Consider the following 17,023-nt stretch of genomic DNA (forward strand, 5'->3'; position numbering starts at 1 on the left):
CGCGATACCCGTGGGTGTCAGTTGTCAATGACAGCTGACACCCTCCATTTTCTGGCCCCAGAAGGTTTTGCGACTGATCGGGGCCAGCTAACCACTTAACGACTTTCTGCCATCGGACGGAATAGTACGTCCGATTGCAGATCCCCTGCTTTGATGCGGGCTCCGGCAGTGAGCCGGCATCAAAGCTGGGACATGTCAGCTGTTTTGTACAGCTGACATGTGCCCGCAACAGCGGCGGGTGGAATCGCAATCCACCTGCTGCTATTACCTAGTTAAATGCCGCTGTCAAACGCTGATAGGCACTCATAGCAATGCAGTAAATCTGCTACATACGATCTGCGCATCGCTCCTATGTAGCAGAGCCAATCAGGCTATGCCAGCTTCTAGCCTCCCATTGAGGAATTGTTTTTCAACACTTAGATAAAAAATAACCTAGACATGTTTGGCGTCTATGAACTCATAATGATCTGGAAAATCATAATGGCAGGTCAGTTTTTGCATTTACTGAACCTAGCAAAAAAAAAACCAAACCAAAGTGTGGGATTGCACTTTTTTTTTTTTACAATTTCACAGCACTTGGAATTTTGTCCCCATTTTCTAGTACATGACATGGTAAAACCAATGTCGTTCAAAAGTACAACTCGTCCTGCAAAAAAGCCCTCACATGGCCTTTTTGACGGAAAAATAAAAGTTATGGCTTTGGGTAGGAGGGGAGCAAAAAGCGAAAACGCAAAACTGAAAATAGCTCCAGAGGTTAAATACCACTGCCAACTGCAACAGGTATTTAAGTTGTTGCATGGGGTCACAAGACCCCCTTAGTAACCATCGGACCCCCACGATGAGAATTGTGGGTCCCAATGGTTACCATGGTACCCTGGAGTTATGTGATGACCCCAGACTACGGTGGCCTGTGAGATCCACCAATAAGCAGAGTCTCAAACGCAGTTTATGATCAAACAAAAATAAAAAAAAACACGCACATATTAGTAGTCTTTATTTTTATATAGCGCTAACATATTTTGCAGCGCTTTACACACATTATCGTCGCTGTCCCATTTAGGGCTCACAATCATTGTTATTGTCGCATCCAGAATGACCCGCTCTATAAAACTAGCACATTATTTACCTGGTTTTACAAACATCTTTTAAAAAAAAAAAATAATAATACGCCAAAAAAGTTGAATTCTTATCATACCGACTCACAAAAAAGTGAATAAAAAGCAAATCAAAAAGTCTTATGTAAAAAAAAAAAAAAAGTATAAATAAAAACGCCAAACAGTCTTGGCAAGAAAAATTATGTTACAGCTCTCAAAATATGACGATGCAAAAACAAATTCATTTTGGTAAAACATTGCTTTTTGTCTGTAAAAAGAGCAAAAGCATAAAAAAATATAAATCTGGTTTCGCTGAAATTGCAATTGCACCGATCCAATGAACAAATGGTTCTTATCACTTTTACTGCATGGTGAACGGAGCAAAATAAAAACAGTAACTGAATTGCTGGTTTTAGGTCATTCTGTAAAATCTGAGTAAAAAGTGGTCGAAAAATATTTTGTACCACCAGATGGTACCTAAAAAAAATTCTGCAACTCGTCCCGAAAAAATGCAGCTCTGCTTGCCAAAAAGTAAAAAAGTTACAGCGCTCAGAATATGGCGACAAAAAAAAATATATATTTTTTTTAAATAAAGCATTTTCAGTGTGTGATCAAAGCAAAACCTAACAACAAAAAAGCTGTAATCACACCGGCCCGAAAAATACAACCGCCTGTTCACTTATACCCCTCAGTGAACTGCGCAAAAATAAAAATAAGAACTATTCTTGTACTGCTGTCTATTTGTTCATTCTACCTCCCAAAAATCGGAATAAGGCTTGGCTCACATGTATCCTGCCTCTCAGCTGATCTGTGCATGCTTAAAAAAAAAAATGGATACCACAGAAGCAGATGCCAAACGGAGAACAATGTGTCTCCATTTGTCTCATGGTGGGTAGTTCTGTTGGGGGATTTCATCTAAATCGCAATTTGTGGGATTTACATGGAAACCCAGACGTACGTTTTCAGCGTAGAAAACAAGAACGTCATCCAGTCTTTTTCTGGAAGCAATTGAAAAATATTATGTACCTGAAATGTTACCAATAAAACCCCTAATTTATTCCCACACAAAACTAGCCCCCACTCAGGTACGTCGTCTGTCACTGAAACTATATGGGGTTCCCACGCTACTGTTAGAACAAAGACTCTGGAAATTGACATGACTCACACACCATCAAATAAAATCCAATGAAATCTGTGCTCCCAAATCCAAATGCCCCCCCCCTCCTTCTGAGCCCCACTATGCCTAAACCACAATGGATTCTTCCCCTCTTCAGCGGTCACGTGGGACCGCTCATTAGAGAAATGAATAAGCGGCTCCACCTCCCATTGGGGTGGAGCAGCCTATTCATTTCTCTAATCAGCGGTAACGGTGACCGCTGATAGAGGAAGAGGCTGCGGCACAGAAGACCGTGGGTCGGCAGGGGGAGCCAGACGTCAGGACCAGGTAAGTATGTAATATTCACCTGTCCGCGTTCCAGCCGCAGGGCGCCGCTCCATCTTCCCGGCGTCTATCTGCGCTCTGACTGTTCAGGTCAGAGGGCGCGATGACGCATATAGTGTGCGCGCCGCCCTCTGCCTGATCAGTCAGAGCGGGGAGACGCCGGGACCGGACGCTGGGAGCTGCAATCAAGAAAGGTGAGTATGGCTTTTTTTTTTTTATTGCAGCAGCAGCAGCGGCACAGATTTATACCGAGCATCTATGGGGCAGTATGAACGGTGCAGAGCACTATATGGGGCAGATATGGAGCAATATGAACAGTGCAGAGCACTATATGGGGCAGATATGGGGCAATATGAACAGTGCAGAGCACTATATGGGGCAGATATGGGGCAATATGAACAGTGCAGAGCACTATATGGGGCAGATATGGGGCAATATGAACGGTGCAGAGCACTATATGGGGCAGATATGGGGCAATATGAACGGTGCAGAGCACTATATGGGGCAGATATGGGGCAATAATGATCTATTTTTATTTTTGAAATTCACCGGTAAATGCTGCATTTCCACCCTAGGCTTATACTCGAGTCAATAAGTTTTCCCAGTTTTTTGTGGCAAAATTAGGGGGGTCGGCTTATACTCGAGTATATACGGTATACAGGTCCATTTTCTCCTATTATTTATTGTGAAAATTACAAATTTGGGGCGAAAACATTTCCGTCAAAAAAAAAAAAAAAGCTGAAACTTTTCAATTTGATGACCTAATATCAAATTCTTTGTAGTACCTGTGGGTTCAAAATGCTCACTATTATCCTGGATGATATCCTTTAGGGGTCTAGTTTCCGAAACTGGGTAACTTGTGGTTTGTTTGTTTTTTTTCACTGTTTAGCCACATCAGAGGCTCTCCAAAAGTGACCTAATGCCCGCAGACCATTCCATTAAAGTCTGCGTTCCAAAACGTCACTCCTGACTTTAAAAAAAAAAACAAACAAACAAAAAAAAACCATTACACTTATCTTCCTGCGTTCCCTCAGTGTCTTGTTCCCATGCCACCTGCTGCTTTATGCTTGTAAGCAGCGCATGGCAGGGACGTCATGTGCTGCTTACAAGCCTAGGACAGCTGCTTGAATACTCACTATTCCCCACGCCGGGACTATGTGCATGGAGGGCAGTGAGCATTCATTGCTCTTTAGTGTCAGCTGCAGGTTTCCTGCACCTGCCGGGCTTTCACGTGTCCCCACTACTTAAGGCAATGAATATTCACTTCTTTCCACTCGCATAGGGGTGGAATGCAGTGAATATTCATTGCATTAAGTATCGGGGACATGTGAAGACCCGGTAGCTGCAGGAAGCTGGCTGCTACAGCTGACACTGTACTCGCTATTAAAGAGCAATGAATACTCACTGCCCTCCATGCACATAGTCCCGGCGTGGGGAGCAGCGAGTATTCTGGCAGCTGTTCTTCAGCTTGTAAGCAGCGCATGATGTCCCTGCCATACGCTGCTTACAAGCATAAAGCATCTGCTGGATTGGAACAAGACGCTGCGAGGGAGCGCGGGAAGGCAAGTGTATTTTTTTTAGGCTGTGCACACGTTGCGTTTTTCCCCCGATAAAAACGCTATAAAACCGCAAATAAAAAATGCATACAATAAGCATCCCATCATTTAGAATGAATTCAGCATGTTTTGTGCACATGATGCATTTTTTCCGCGAAAAAAACGCATCGCGGTAAAAAACGCAGCATGTTCATTAATTTTGCGTTTTTTTTTTTGCGGATTTCCCACTACAAAGTGCATTGGGAAGTGTCCGGAAAAAAACGCGGCAAAAACGCATGCGGTTCTCTTGCAGAAAATGTCCGGTTTTTCTCAGGAATTTTCTGCGAGAAATCCTGAACGTGTGCACATAGCCTTAATGTTTTTCAGATGGGGCCACACATACCATGATGGGGTCAATCATACCAGGATAGGGATGAGGGGTGACCACTCCTACCATGATGGGGATGAGGGGTGACCACTCCTACCAGGATAGGGATGAGGGGTGACCACTCCTACCAGGATAGGGATGAGGGACCATTCCTACCAGAAAAGGGATGAGGGGGTGACCATTCCTACCAGGATAGGGATGAAGGGTGACCACTCCTACCAGGATAGGGATGAGAGGGACCATTCTTACCAGGATAGGGATGAGGGGAACCATTCCTACCAGGTTAGGGATGAGGGGAACCATTCCTATGGGGATAGCGATAAGGGTGCCATATCTACCAGGATAGAGGTAAGGCAGACATGCCCACCAGAATAGAGATGAGGAGGCCATGCACACCAGGATGGGGATGACAGGGGCCATGCATACCAAGATGAGGAGACCCATTCACACCAGGGTAGGGATGAGGGTGCCATGCATACCAGGGTAGGGATGAGGGTGCCATGCATACCAGGGTAGGGATGAGGGTGCCATGCATACCAGGGTAGGGATGAGGGTGCCATGCATACCAGGGTAGGGATGAGGGTGCCATGCATACCAGGGTAGGGATGAGGGTGCCATGCATACCAGGGTAGGGATGAGGGTGCCATGCATACCAGGGTAGGGATGAGGGTGCCATGCATACCAGGGTAGGGATGAGGGTGCCATGCATACCAGGGTAGGGATGAGGGTGCCATGCATACCAGGGTAGGGATGAGGGTGCCATGCATACCAGGGTAGGGATGAGGGTGCCATGCATACCAGGGTAGGGATGAGGAGGTCATGCATACCAGGATAGGGATGAGGGGGCCATGCACACCAGGATGGGGGTGAGAGGGGCCATGCATACCAAGATGAGGGGACCCATTCACACGAGGATTGGGTAGGGATGAGTGTGCCATGCATACCAGGATAGGGGATATTAAGTACAGAATTGACCACATTTTTTGCTTCAATTTTTTTTTCTAATTTCCTCCTCTAAAACCTAGGTGCATCTTATGATCCGGTACATTCCTTGAGGGGTCGTGTTTCCAAAATGGGGTCATTTGTATGGGGTTTCCACTGTTTAGGCACATCAGGGGCTCTCATGTGACATGGCACCTGCTTTCGATTCAAGTCATCTTTGCGTTCAAAAAGTTAAACAGTCGACCTGCCGTGCGCCCAAATAGTATTCCCCCACATATGGGGAATCTGCACAACAAATTTTGTGGTTCATTTACTCCTGTTACCCTTGTAAAAATAAATTTGGAGCCAACCTAAAAAAATATGTTGTGAAAAAAAAAGTTAAACGTTCATTTTTTTTATTTCCACATTTCCACAAGATGTTTATTAATCTTTCCGGTGGCTCACAGAATCTAAATCCTGTGAACCACCGAAAAGATTAATAAACATCTTGAATGTGGTTTTGAGTGCTTTGAGAGGTGCAGTTCGTAGAAAGGTGTCACTTTTGGGTATTTTCTGTCAAATAGACCCATCAAAGTTAATTCAAATGTTATGTGGTCACTAATAAAATGGTTTTGTAAATTTTGATGGAAAAATTAGAAATTACTGATCAACTTTTCACCCTTCTAATTTCCTACCAAAAAAAGTTTAAAAAAATGATACAGATGTAAAGTGGACATGTGGGAAATGTTATTTATTAACTATTTTGTGTAACATAACTGTGATTTAAGGGAATAAGAATTAAAAGTTTGAAAATTGGAAAATTTTCACCAAATTTCAGATAATTTCACATACAGTACAGATCAAAAGTTTGGACACACCTTCCCATTTAAAGATTTTTCTGTATTTTCATGAGTACGAAAATTGTAAATTCACAGTGAAGGCATCAAAAGTATGAATTAAGACATGTGGAATTATATACTTAACAAAAAAGTGTGAAACAACTAAAATTATGTCTAATATTCTAGGTTCTTCAAAGTAGCCACCTTTTGCTTTCATGACTGCTTGGCACTCTCTAGGCTACGTCCACAAACGTAAGGTGGGCCTAGCCTTAATTACAATTGCTTCCTATGAATTCCTACCTTGGGAAACCCCACCCTGTTCCAACATTTTCAAATTCTTCGAATGCGTTTTTCCAATATAGTGAGACATAGCAACCACTGGAGATGAGAAGGTCATGTTGCAGACTGGGCAGCACTTGTTCCTGTCTGTGCTATCGCTGGCGTTTTGCTGATGAGAAAGAAGAAAAAACTAGCTGTAAAGTAATATAAACAGAACTACAGTATTTTTAATATAAAAAAAACTACTAAAATCTAATAAGTAAACGGAAGAAAAACCACAAGTGGTCTGTGGACCCATACACTGAATGGCTCGTTTAATAGTGACACCCGCCCCCTTTCAGGATTGGCGTGTTCCTCAGTAGAACAAGACCCATGACTCAAAGAGTGCAGCATGAAATCAAGTCAGCAGCTTTTCTGCAGATCAATTTTAGGATGATTTCTCATTAAAATGGGAAAATTGAGCGATCTGAAAGTCTGTAAATAAAGCATGGTCATCGGTGCGCAGTGTGGCTCCATACACAATTCATTGCTACTTGGCTCAGCAGAAGCCCAGATTCATCACAATTAGGCTATGTGCCCAAGTTGTAGAAATGCCTCGGAAATGTCCACAGCATTTCCGCAACTCCCTGAAGCGGGTAAAACGCATGCGGAATTCGCATGCGTTTTCCCGCAAAACACAAGCGTTTTTAGCTTGCGTTTTCCAAGCGATTTGAAGCATCGCTTGGAAAAGTGATTGACAGGTTGGTCACACTTGTCAAGCATAGTGCCTGACAAGTGTGACCAACTTTTTACTATTGATGCTGCCTATGCATCAATACCGCGACGTCATCCCAGGTGATTCGCACAATGCATCCCTGGGAACGGAAGCCGCCGCGTGCACCGCTGAGAGCCAGAGGACTCTGGGGGCCATCGGAAGGTAAGTATATCCACATTTTTTAATTCTTTTTTTTTTTTCCTTAAATATGGATCCCAGGGCCTGGAGGAGAGTCTCCTCTCATCCAGATCCTGGGTACCATCCACACATGAAGCTCACACATGCATAAAGTGAGTGTTTCAATGCAATCATATGGCGGCGGAATCGCCGAGATTCCTCAGAAATAATGAGCATGCTGCGGATTTTAACGCTATGCAATTCCGCAGCGGGAAATTCCACAGCATGGGCACAGCAACTGTGGAATCCCATAGGACTGCATGGGAATGAGTTTTTTAGCGTTTCTGCCGCAGCAGAAAACGCAACAGGCTTACTGTCTAAAAGCCTATAGTGGACCGAAGAACACAAAAAAAATTGGATCACTGAGCAGTGGAATAAAAAAACAGTTGCCAGCTCAGATGAACCCAAATTTCTGTTGCACCATGGTGATGGAAGGGTCACATTTGGTAAAACAACATTGATTGATAAGGCTGCGTTCACACATTGTAACCGCATGGTGTTTTTTGCCACAATCTTGGTAAAATATCATTATTTATAAAACTGTGGCAACGGGGGGAAAATAAAAAATGCATAATGGTCGCAGTGTATGAACGCAACCTAAGCTCTCCTTCTCAGGTGTAAACAGTTCAGGTTGGTGAAGGAAGAGTAACAATATGGGGAATACCCTGCTTTCTATGATACCTGTAAATTGATATTTGAATATTAGGGCTTTCCTAAGCATTGTGGTCGACTAAGTTTATTGCTTCATGGTAGAGGTTTATGTTATGGAATTCAGAGAAGGTGCACTCAGCAAGGTAGGTTGCTGCTAGCTGAACAGGAATAAGGCCAACTAAATAGTAGGAGAAACAGCCGCACTCATAGGTGAATGCAACATGTGCAACATTTTTATTACAGTGGTCACCACACGAGAACCTCTACCCAATTCCGTACCTTAATCTCTGTTCAACCCCTTGTTACATACAATTTTTTCTGTATCTTTACTCACAATATCCAGATCCTCTATGCAGACTTCAGATGAGCTGTATGTACGTATGTATGCATGTATGTATGTATGTACAGTGGGGCAAAAAAGTATTTAGTCAGTCAGCAATAGTGCAAGTTCCACCACTTAAAAAGATGAGAGGCGTCTGTAATTTACATCATAGGTAGACCTCAACTATGGGAGCAAACTGAGAAAAAAAAAAATCCAGAAAATCACTGTCTGTTTTTTTAACATTTTATTTGCATATTATGGTGGAAAATAAGTATTTGGTCAGAAACAAACAATCAAGATTTCTGGCTCTCACAGACCTGTAACTTCTTCTTTAAGAGTCTCCTCTTTCCTCCAGTCATTACCTGTAGTAATGGCACCTGTTTAAACTTGTTATCAGTATAAAAAGACACCTGTGCACACCCTCAAACAGTCTGACTCCAAACTCCACTATGGTGAAGACCAAAGAGCTGTCAAAGGACACCAGAAACAAAATTGTAGCCCTGCACCAGGCTGGGAAGACTGAATCTGCAATAGCCAACCAGCTTGGAGTGAAGAAATCAACAGTGGGAGCAATAATTAGAAAATGGAAGACATACAAGACCACTGATAATCTCCCTCGATCTGGGGCTCCACGTAAAATCCTACCCCGTGGGGTCAGAATGATCACAAGAACGGTGAGCAAAAATCCCAGAACCACACGGGGGGACCTAGGGAATGAACTGCAGAGAGCTGGGACCAATGTAACAAGGCCTACCATAAGTAACACACTACGCCACCATGGACTCAGATCCTGCAGTGCCAGACGTGTCCCACTGCTTAAGCCAGTACATGTCCGGGCCCGTCTGAAGTTTGCTAGAGAGCATTTGGATGATCCAGAGGAGCTTTGGGAGAATGTCCTATGGTCTGATGAAACCAAACTGGTACTGTTTGGTAGAAACACAACTTGTCGCGTTTGGAGGAAAAAGAATACTGAGTTGCATCCATCAAACACCATACCTACTGTAAAGCATGGTGGTGGAAACATCATGCTTTGGGGCTGTTTCTCTGCAAAGGGGCCAGGACGACTGATCCGGGTACATGAAAGAATGAATGGGGCCATGTATCGTGAGATTTTGAGTGCAAACCTCCTTCCATCAGCAAGGGCATTGGAGATGAAACGTGGCTGGGTCTTTCAACATGACAATGATCCAAAGCACACCGCCAGGGCAACGAAGGAGTGGCTTCGTAAGAAGCATTTCAAGGTCCTGGAGTGGCCTAGCCAGTCTCCAGATCTCAACCCTATAGAAAACCTTTCGAGGGAGTTGAAAGTCCGTGTTGCCAAGCGAAAAGCCAAAAACATCACTGCTCTAGAGGAGATCTGCATGGAGGAATGGGCCAACATACCAACAACAGTGTGTGGCAACCTTGTGAAGACTTACAGAAAACGTTTGACCTCTGTCATTGCCAACAAAGGATATATTACAAAGTATTGAGATGAAATTTTGTTTCTGACCAAATACTTATTTTCCACCATAATATGCAAATAAAATGTTAAAAAAACAGACAATGTGATTTTCTGGATTTTTTTTTCCTCAGTTTGTCTCCCATAGTTGAGGTCTACCTATGATGTAAATTACAGACGCCTCTCATCTTTTTAAGTGGTGGAACTTGCACTATTGCTGACTGACTAAATACTTTTTTGCCCCACTGTATCTAATGTATTTTATTTCTTAACATGTAATGTAGATTTATTTGCCTATTGTTTTGTCTTCATAACACATTAATTACTGTGTACCTTTTCTTGTAGAATTGCTTGAAAAAGACCCAGGATTGGGTCGAAACATTGCTTGCTTTCTGCTATCTTCAGAATCCTCTATTTTTATTACATTTCTAATGTGGTGACCACTGTAAATAAAATTTAGCAATCATCTACGAGTGCGGAGGTATACGTTATGGCAGAAATAGACTTTTCAGCAGGCCAAATATTCATGCTCCACGGGTCATTTACTCATGGATTGGCTCCAGAAACATAACAGCTAAGGCTTCTTTCACACTAGCGTCGGAATCTCCCCGTCGCAATGCGTCGGGGAGAGATTCCGACGCTAGCGTTTACCGCATTGCACAATGGAGGCAGCGGATGCATTTCTCCGGCGCATCCGCTGCCCCATTGTAAGGTGCGGGAGGTGGGGGCGGAGTTCCATGTAGCGTTTTTTTCTCCCGACGGTCCGCCAAAGCACGACGCATCCGTCGCTCGACGGATGCGACGTGTGGCAATCCGTCGCAAATGCGTCGTCAATACAAGTCTATGGGGAAAAAACGCATCCTGCAAGCACTTTTGCAGGATGCGTATTTTCTGCAAAACGACGCATTGTGACGGATTGCAGAAAACGCTAGTGTGAAATTAGCCTTATTTTCCTTGTGTACCTGCATAATCACCAGATCTAGACCCTAAAGCGGCATGTCTGATCGTGGCATTCATTGAGTACCCTGTTCTACCTCCACCTAATTTGTGGGAAGTTATCCTGTCCACATTTGTCATTTCCTATACAATTTTGTTTTTTGCATGGTTAGAAAATCCTATCTGAGCCTATAAAAAGAAAAATGTCTTTATATGGCCCCATACTTCCTAGAGGTTGTACAGGAGTACAGTCAACGCCGACCTCCTCTTGAACCACCAAGTGTTTACTGGAAGTTTATTAAACTAGACCCTTCAATCTCAAGGATTGTCTTCATGAGGCAATCACTTTGAAGAGATCCCAACCCATTATCCACAGAATAGGTGATGAATATAAATTAGAGGTCCGATATGTAAATAGGTCATTCGTTTTGCATCTGATCTCAGGACAATCCTATTAAAGGGCCACTGTCGCCCCTTCCAGCCGTTATAAACTAAAAGAGCCACCTTGTGCAGCAGTAATGCTGCATTCTAACAAGGTGGCTCTTTTAGTTTTTGGTTCATGTATTCCAAAAATAAAGCGTTTCCAAAGTTATCCAAAATACCTATCTTTGTCCATGGAGGCGGGTCCTCACTCCCCAGCTTGAACCGGTACTCTGCCGTCACTCCAATCTTCAGGGGCTTTCTGCCCCGCCCCCTCCGCGCTGTTTTCGCTTCAAAACCGGCGCCTGCGCTGTCTACTACTGTGTTGTGCAGGCGCAGTAAGCTCTGGCCGTCTGACGTCCCAGCCAGGCTTGCAGTCTGCGCGTGTGCGGCCGCCCTGCCTATGAACCCCTGCCACGCACTGTGCATAATGCATAACAGTGCGGGGCAGGGATTCCCAAGGTGGGTGGCCGCAATGCCCGCACAGGCGCAGTCTGCAAGCCTGGCTGGGACGTCAGACGGCCAGAGCTTACTGCGCCTGCACAACACAGTAGTAGACAGCGCAGGCGCCAGTTTTGAAGCGAAAACAGCGCGGAGGGGGCGGGGCAGAAAGCCCCTGAAGATTGGAGTGACGGCAGAGTACCGCTGGGGAGTGAGGACACGCCTCCATGGACAAAGACAGGTATTTTGGATAAGTTTCAAAACGCTTTATTTTTGGAATACATGAACCAAAAACTAAAAGAGCCACCTTGTTAGAATGCAGCATTACTGCTGCACAAGGTGGCTCTTTTAGTTTATAACGGCTGGAGGGGGTGACAGTGGCCCTTAAAGGATATTGAAGAGACATGGAGGAGGATTCCAATTGCTCTCTTTAACCAATTAAATACCAATTAAAAATGTGATGTCCAAAGGATCTTTTACACATATAGAATTGGTCAGATTTACAATCTAGATAGTTACAGTGCACAATGCGCTTTATAAATGAATTAGTAAAATTTGTCCTTCAAAGCTCAGAGCTATAACCCTGTAACCTACAAATCTTCATCCCTGTTAATAACAGACATTTTACCTCGGTATCGGTATCATCAGCTTTCATCTTTTTTGCTGGGGTAAAATCTTCTCCTTGGTGAATAGACGTATAGCGTCGGTATTTATTTGCATGTTTCTTGCTCTTTTCAGGAATGGAAAAAAAATGGAAAAATTACATTTGCGTAAGCCAACAGCACATATTTTTAACAGGGGGAATGTGAACAGAATGTGTCACCTGGTAATGTGCAAGCTTCTGGGACTCTGATATTAAGACAGCGCTGCATACTTTACAATGCGAGTCAGAGAAAATGTGACTGTTCTGCTGGATAAGGCGATTTACTAGAAAACAAAATCGTGAGAATACATCAGATGTGTCAAGCATGAAAACTGAAGTAGATACACAAAAGGAAAAAAAAAAAAAAAAAAGATTAAGACTTCCCAGACCTGGCAATGAAGTAAAGGAGTTTTCTAGGCAATAAGGCGACTTAGGCTATGTTCACACCTTGCGTCGGGTCCCTGCGGGTTCTCCCGCAGCGGATTTGATAAATCTGCAGGGCAAAACAACTGCGGTTCTCCCTGCAGATTTATCGCGGTTTGTTTCGCGTTTTCCGCTGCGGGTTTCCGCCTATACTATTGATGCTGCATATGCAGCAATATGCAGCATCAATAGTAATGTTAAAAATAATAAAAATTGGTTATACTCACCCTCTGATGTCCGGATCTCCTGGGCGCTGCACCCGGCGGTCCGGTCCCTAAGATGCTGTGGGAGAAGGACCCTTCGTGACGTCACGGTCATGTGACCGCGACGTCACCGCAGGTCCTGGTCGCACAGCAACTCTGACCGGACGGCCGCGTGCAGCGCCCAGGAGCTCCGGACATCAGAGGGTGAGTATAACCAGATTTTTTTTTTTTTAACCCCAAATATGGTTCCCAGGGCCTGGAGGAGAGTCTCCTCTCCTCCACCCCGGGTACCACCCGCACATTATCCGCTTACTTCCCGCAACGTGGGCACAGCCCCATGCGGGAAGTAAGCGGTTCAATGTATTCCTATGGGTGCAGAATCGCAGCGATTCTGCACAAAGAAGTGACATGCTGCGGGTTGTAAACCGCTGCGTTCCCGCGCGGTTTTTCCCGCAGCATGTGCACAGCGGTTTGCGGTTTCCATAGGGTTTACATGTTACTGTAAACGCTATGGAAACTGCTGCGGACCCGCAGCATCAAAATCGCGGCGGTTCCGCGGTAAAAACCGCTAAGTGTGAATATAACCTTAAAGCGCACCTGCCACCAGGTTTTCCCTATATAAAGAAGGGACAGCACCTGTAGTCCCTCACATAACGACATTCTAGAATGCTGTCCCCAGTGCGCTCTGCAGAGCACAAAAAATAGCTTTTATTATACTCACCTATGGAGTGGTGCAGTCTGATAGGAGTTGGTGGTCTTGACTACACCTCATTTCTTCTTATGAGATTGCTGTCCTCCTTTGTCTGGATGACTAATCCTATGCCATCCGCACAGTGTCCCCCATCTCGCTCCTGCCGCAGGTGTACTTTGCTTTGCCCTGCTGAGGGCAGTGCAAAATACTGTAGTAGGCATGGCGGGAGGGGGGGTGTGTGTGGAAAGATCAAAGAGCACCGATGCATGCCGACTACGATACTTTGCACTGCCCTTGGCAAGGCAGAAAGAAGTGCGACTGAACAGGAGCGCGATGGAGGATACTGTGTGGATGACATAGGACGCGTCATCCACATGAAGCAAGAAGGAGGACGGTGACCGCAAGAAGAGAGGAGGCACGAGTCAAGTGCAGTGGCGTCCATTGGATCGAACTGCAGGTGTGCATAACAAACAAGGCTGTGGAGCCGGTAAGCAAACCGTCTAACTCAGACGCCTCAACTTCCCCGACTTAGATTCCACAGCACTACCTCACTACTCAGCATGCACATAAAGTGCAGCACAGATTCATCTCAACTAAAAGCCCAGATCCTTAGGCTCGACGGGTCCGCCAGAAAGACGGGCCCAGTGGACATGTTTTCCACAATCTGCACAGGATCCGTCATTTCAACTTCTTGACGGATCCTGTGCAGATTTGGAAGACGGAAGTGTGAAAGAAGCCTTACTGTACGCTGCTTCTCAGGCGCAGGTACATGTCACATGGATGACATCCAAGTGTAAGGCTCGATATTTTTTCACGCCCGTAAATACAGCCCAAACGGCGTACCGGCTAATTTTTGGGCCCCATAAAAATCTATTGGGGCCCCAAAAACGAGACAAGTATAAAAGAAGCCTTAGGGTTAGGTGTACATTAGGGTTAGGTTTGTGGTTAGAGTTTTGGTTAGGTTTGGGACTAGGTTTGTGGTTAGGGTTGGAGTTAGAATTGGGGTTTCCACTGTTTAGGTACATCAGGGGGTCTCCAAACGCGACATGGCGCTACCATTGATTCCAGCCAATTTTGGGTTCAAAAAGTCAAAACTGTGCACCCTCCCTTCTGAGCCCTGCCATGCGCCCAAACAGTGGCATTCCCTCATGTATAGGGTATCAGCGTACTCAAGAAAAATTGCTCAACAAATTTTGTTGTCCATTTTCTCCTGATACCCTTGTGAAAATTTAAAAAAAAAAATCGTTCGAAAGTAAACTTTTTGTGAAAAAAAATTAAATGTTAATTTTTTCCTTCCACATTGCTTTAGTTCTTGCGAAGCACCTGAAGGGTTAATAAACTTCTTGAATGTGGTTTTGCGCACCTTGAGGGGTGCAATTTTTAGAATGGCATCACTTTTGGGTATTTTCTGTTATATTAACCCCCAAACTCACTTCAAATGTGAGGTGGTCCCTAAAAAAAAAAAGTTGGTTTTGTACATTTTGTTGGAAAAATGAGAAATCGCTGATCACCTTTTAACCCTTTTAACATCCTAGCAAAAAAAAAATAGAATTAGACTTACTGGTAATTCGGTTTCTAGGAACCTTCCACGACAGCATAGGAGGTTGTCTCCACACCCTAATGGGGGAAAGGAAGCACAAGAGGTTAAAAACCCCCTCCCACCTCCAGTGTCTTATAACGAAACCCATAACACTGGTTACCTTAAGGTCCCCGGAATACTCCAAGGAATATCAGAAGGGAATTAGTGCTGTCGTGGAAGGTTCCTAGAAACCGAATTACCAGTAAGTCCAATTCTATTTTCTCTAGTCACCTTCCATGACAGCATAGGAGGAATACCAACTAATATAGCACTAAAGGGAGGGGGGGGGGGGGGAGAACAGACTACGGCCTAGAGTACTTTCTGGCCAAAGACTGGATCCCTATTGGACAATAAGTCCAACCTATAATGCTTTGTAAAGGTATGAAGTGAAGATCATGTTGCAGCTCTTCAGATCTGCTTAGTCGAAGCACCTGCTCTTTCTGCCCAGGAGACCGATGTGGATCTTGTAGAGTGGGCCCTGACTCCAGTCGGGGGGTGTCATGTCCTGGGCCAGATATGTTTCTGATATGGCCCTTTTGATCCAATTTAAGATGGTGCTTTTTGACACCTTCTTTCCTTTAGTGAGACCCAATGGATGTACAAACAGGTTCTGGTCAATTCTCCAAGGACTGTTTTTTTCTAGGTAAAAAAAGGATGGTACATCGAACATCGAGGGTATGGAAATCTTCCTCCTTTGCAATGTTTGGATACTGGCAAAAGGATGGAAGAACGATCTCCTGAGATCTGTGAAAGTCAGACACAACCTTAGGGAGGAAGGATGGGTCGAGGTGAAGTACTATTGAGTCATCACTTATTATTAGGTAAGGTTCTCTTACTGAAAGATTGTAATTCCCCTACACATCTTGCCGTGGTAATGGCGACAAGAAAGGCAGCCTTGTATGCTAAATTTTGAGGGGTGCAGGAAGATAGGGGTTCAAACGGAGAACGTGTAAGGCCTTTGAGGACGATATTTAAGTCCCAAGGAGGGACAATAGTTTTTTTTTCTAGGATGTGATCTGAGAGCTGAAGATATGAATCTTTTTATCCAACGATGGTTGGCCAGATCTTGATCGAACATACAGCTTAGAGAGGAAACCTGAACCATCAGAGTACTAGGCCTCGGGCCAATGTCCAGTCCTTTTTGTAAAAAAATCCAATACCCGTGGGATATCAGGATGTAACAGATCAGGTAAATCTGGGAGACAAAAGGATGTAAACTTTTTCCATACCTTACTATATACAGGTCCTTCTCAAAAAATTAGCATATAGTGTTAAATTTCATTATTTACCATAATGTAATGATTACAATTAAACTTTCATATATTATAGATTCATTATCCACCAACTGAAATTTGTCAGGTCTTTTATTGTTTTAATACTGATGATTTTGGCATACAACTCCTGATAACCCAAAAAACCTGTCTCAATAAATTAGCATATCAAGAAAAGGTTCTCTAAACGACCTATTACCCTAATCTTCTGAATCAACTAATTAACTCTAAACACATGCAAAAGATACCTGAGGCTTTTATAAACTCCCTGCCTGGTTCATTACTCAAAACCCCCATCATGGGTAAAGGTACCGTCATACATAGCGACGCTGCAGCGATACCGACAACGATCCGGATCGCTGCAGCGTCGCTGTTTGGTCGCTGGAGAGCTGTCACACAGACAGCTCTCCAGCGACCAACGATCCCGAGGTCCCCGGTAACCAGGGTAAACATCGGGTAACTAAGCGCAGGGCCGCGCTTAGTAACCCGATGTTTACCCTGGTTACCATCCTAAAAAGTAAAAAAACAAACGCTACATACTTACCTTCCGCTGTCTGTCCTCGGCGCTCTGCTT

At 44.3% G+C, this 17,023-nt stretch overlaps 1 protein-coding gene across 1 annotated transcript in view; it reads right to left on the reverse strand.

The window, feature by feature from the left end:
- ZNF346 (zinc finger protein 346) overlaps positions 1 to 17,023 on the reverse strand; it is a 50,970-nt gene that overhangs the window by 20,671 nt on the left and 13,276 nt on the right. The window contains exons 2-4 of the mRNA XM_069764177.1: positions 12,463 to 12,566; positions 12,268 to 12,369; positions 6,519 to 6,666 (exon numbers count right to left, since the gene is read on the reverse strand). Of these exons, the coding sequence (XP_069620278.1) occupies positions 6,519 to 6,666; positions 12,268 to 12,369; positions 12,463 to 12,566 (354 nt within the window). The remainder of the gene's footprint in view (positions 1 to 6,518; positions 6,667 to 12,267; positions 12,370 to 12,462; positions 12,567 to 17,023) is intronic.

The sequence above is a fragment of the Ranitomeya imitator genome, chromosome 4 (assembly GCF_032444005.1).
Source record: "Ranitomeya imitator isolate aRanImi1 chromosome 4, aRanImi1.pri, whole genome shotgun sequence".
Classification (NCBI taxonomy): domain Eukaryota; kingdom Metazoa; phylum Chordata; class Amphibia; order Anura; family Dendrobatidae; genus Ranitomeya; species Ranitomeya imitator.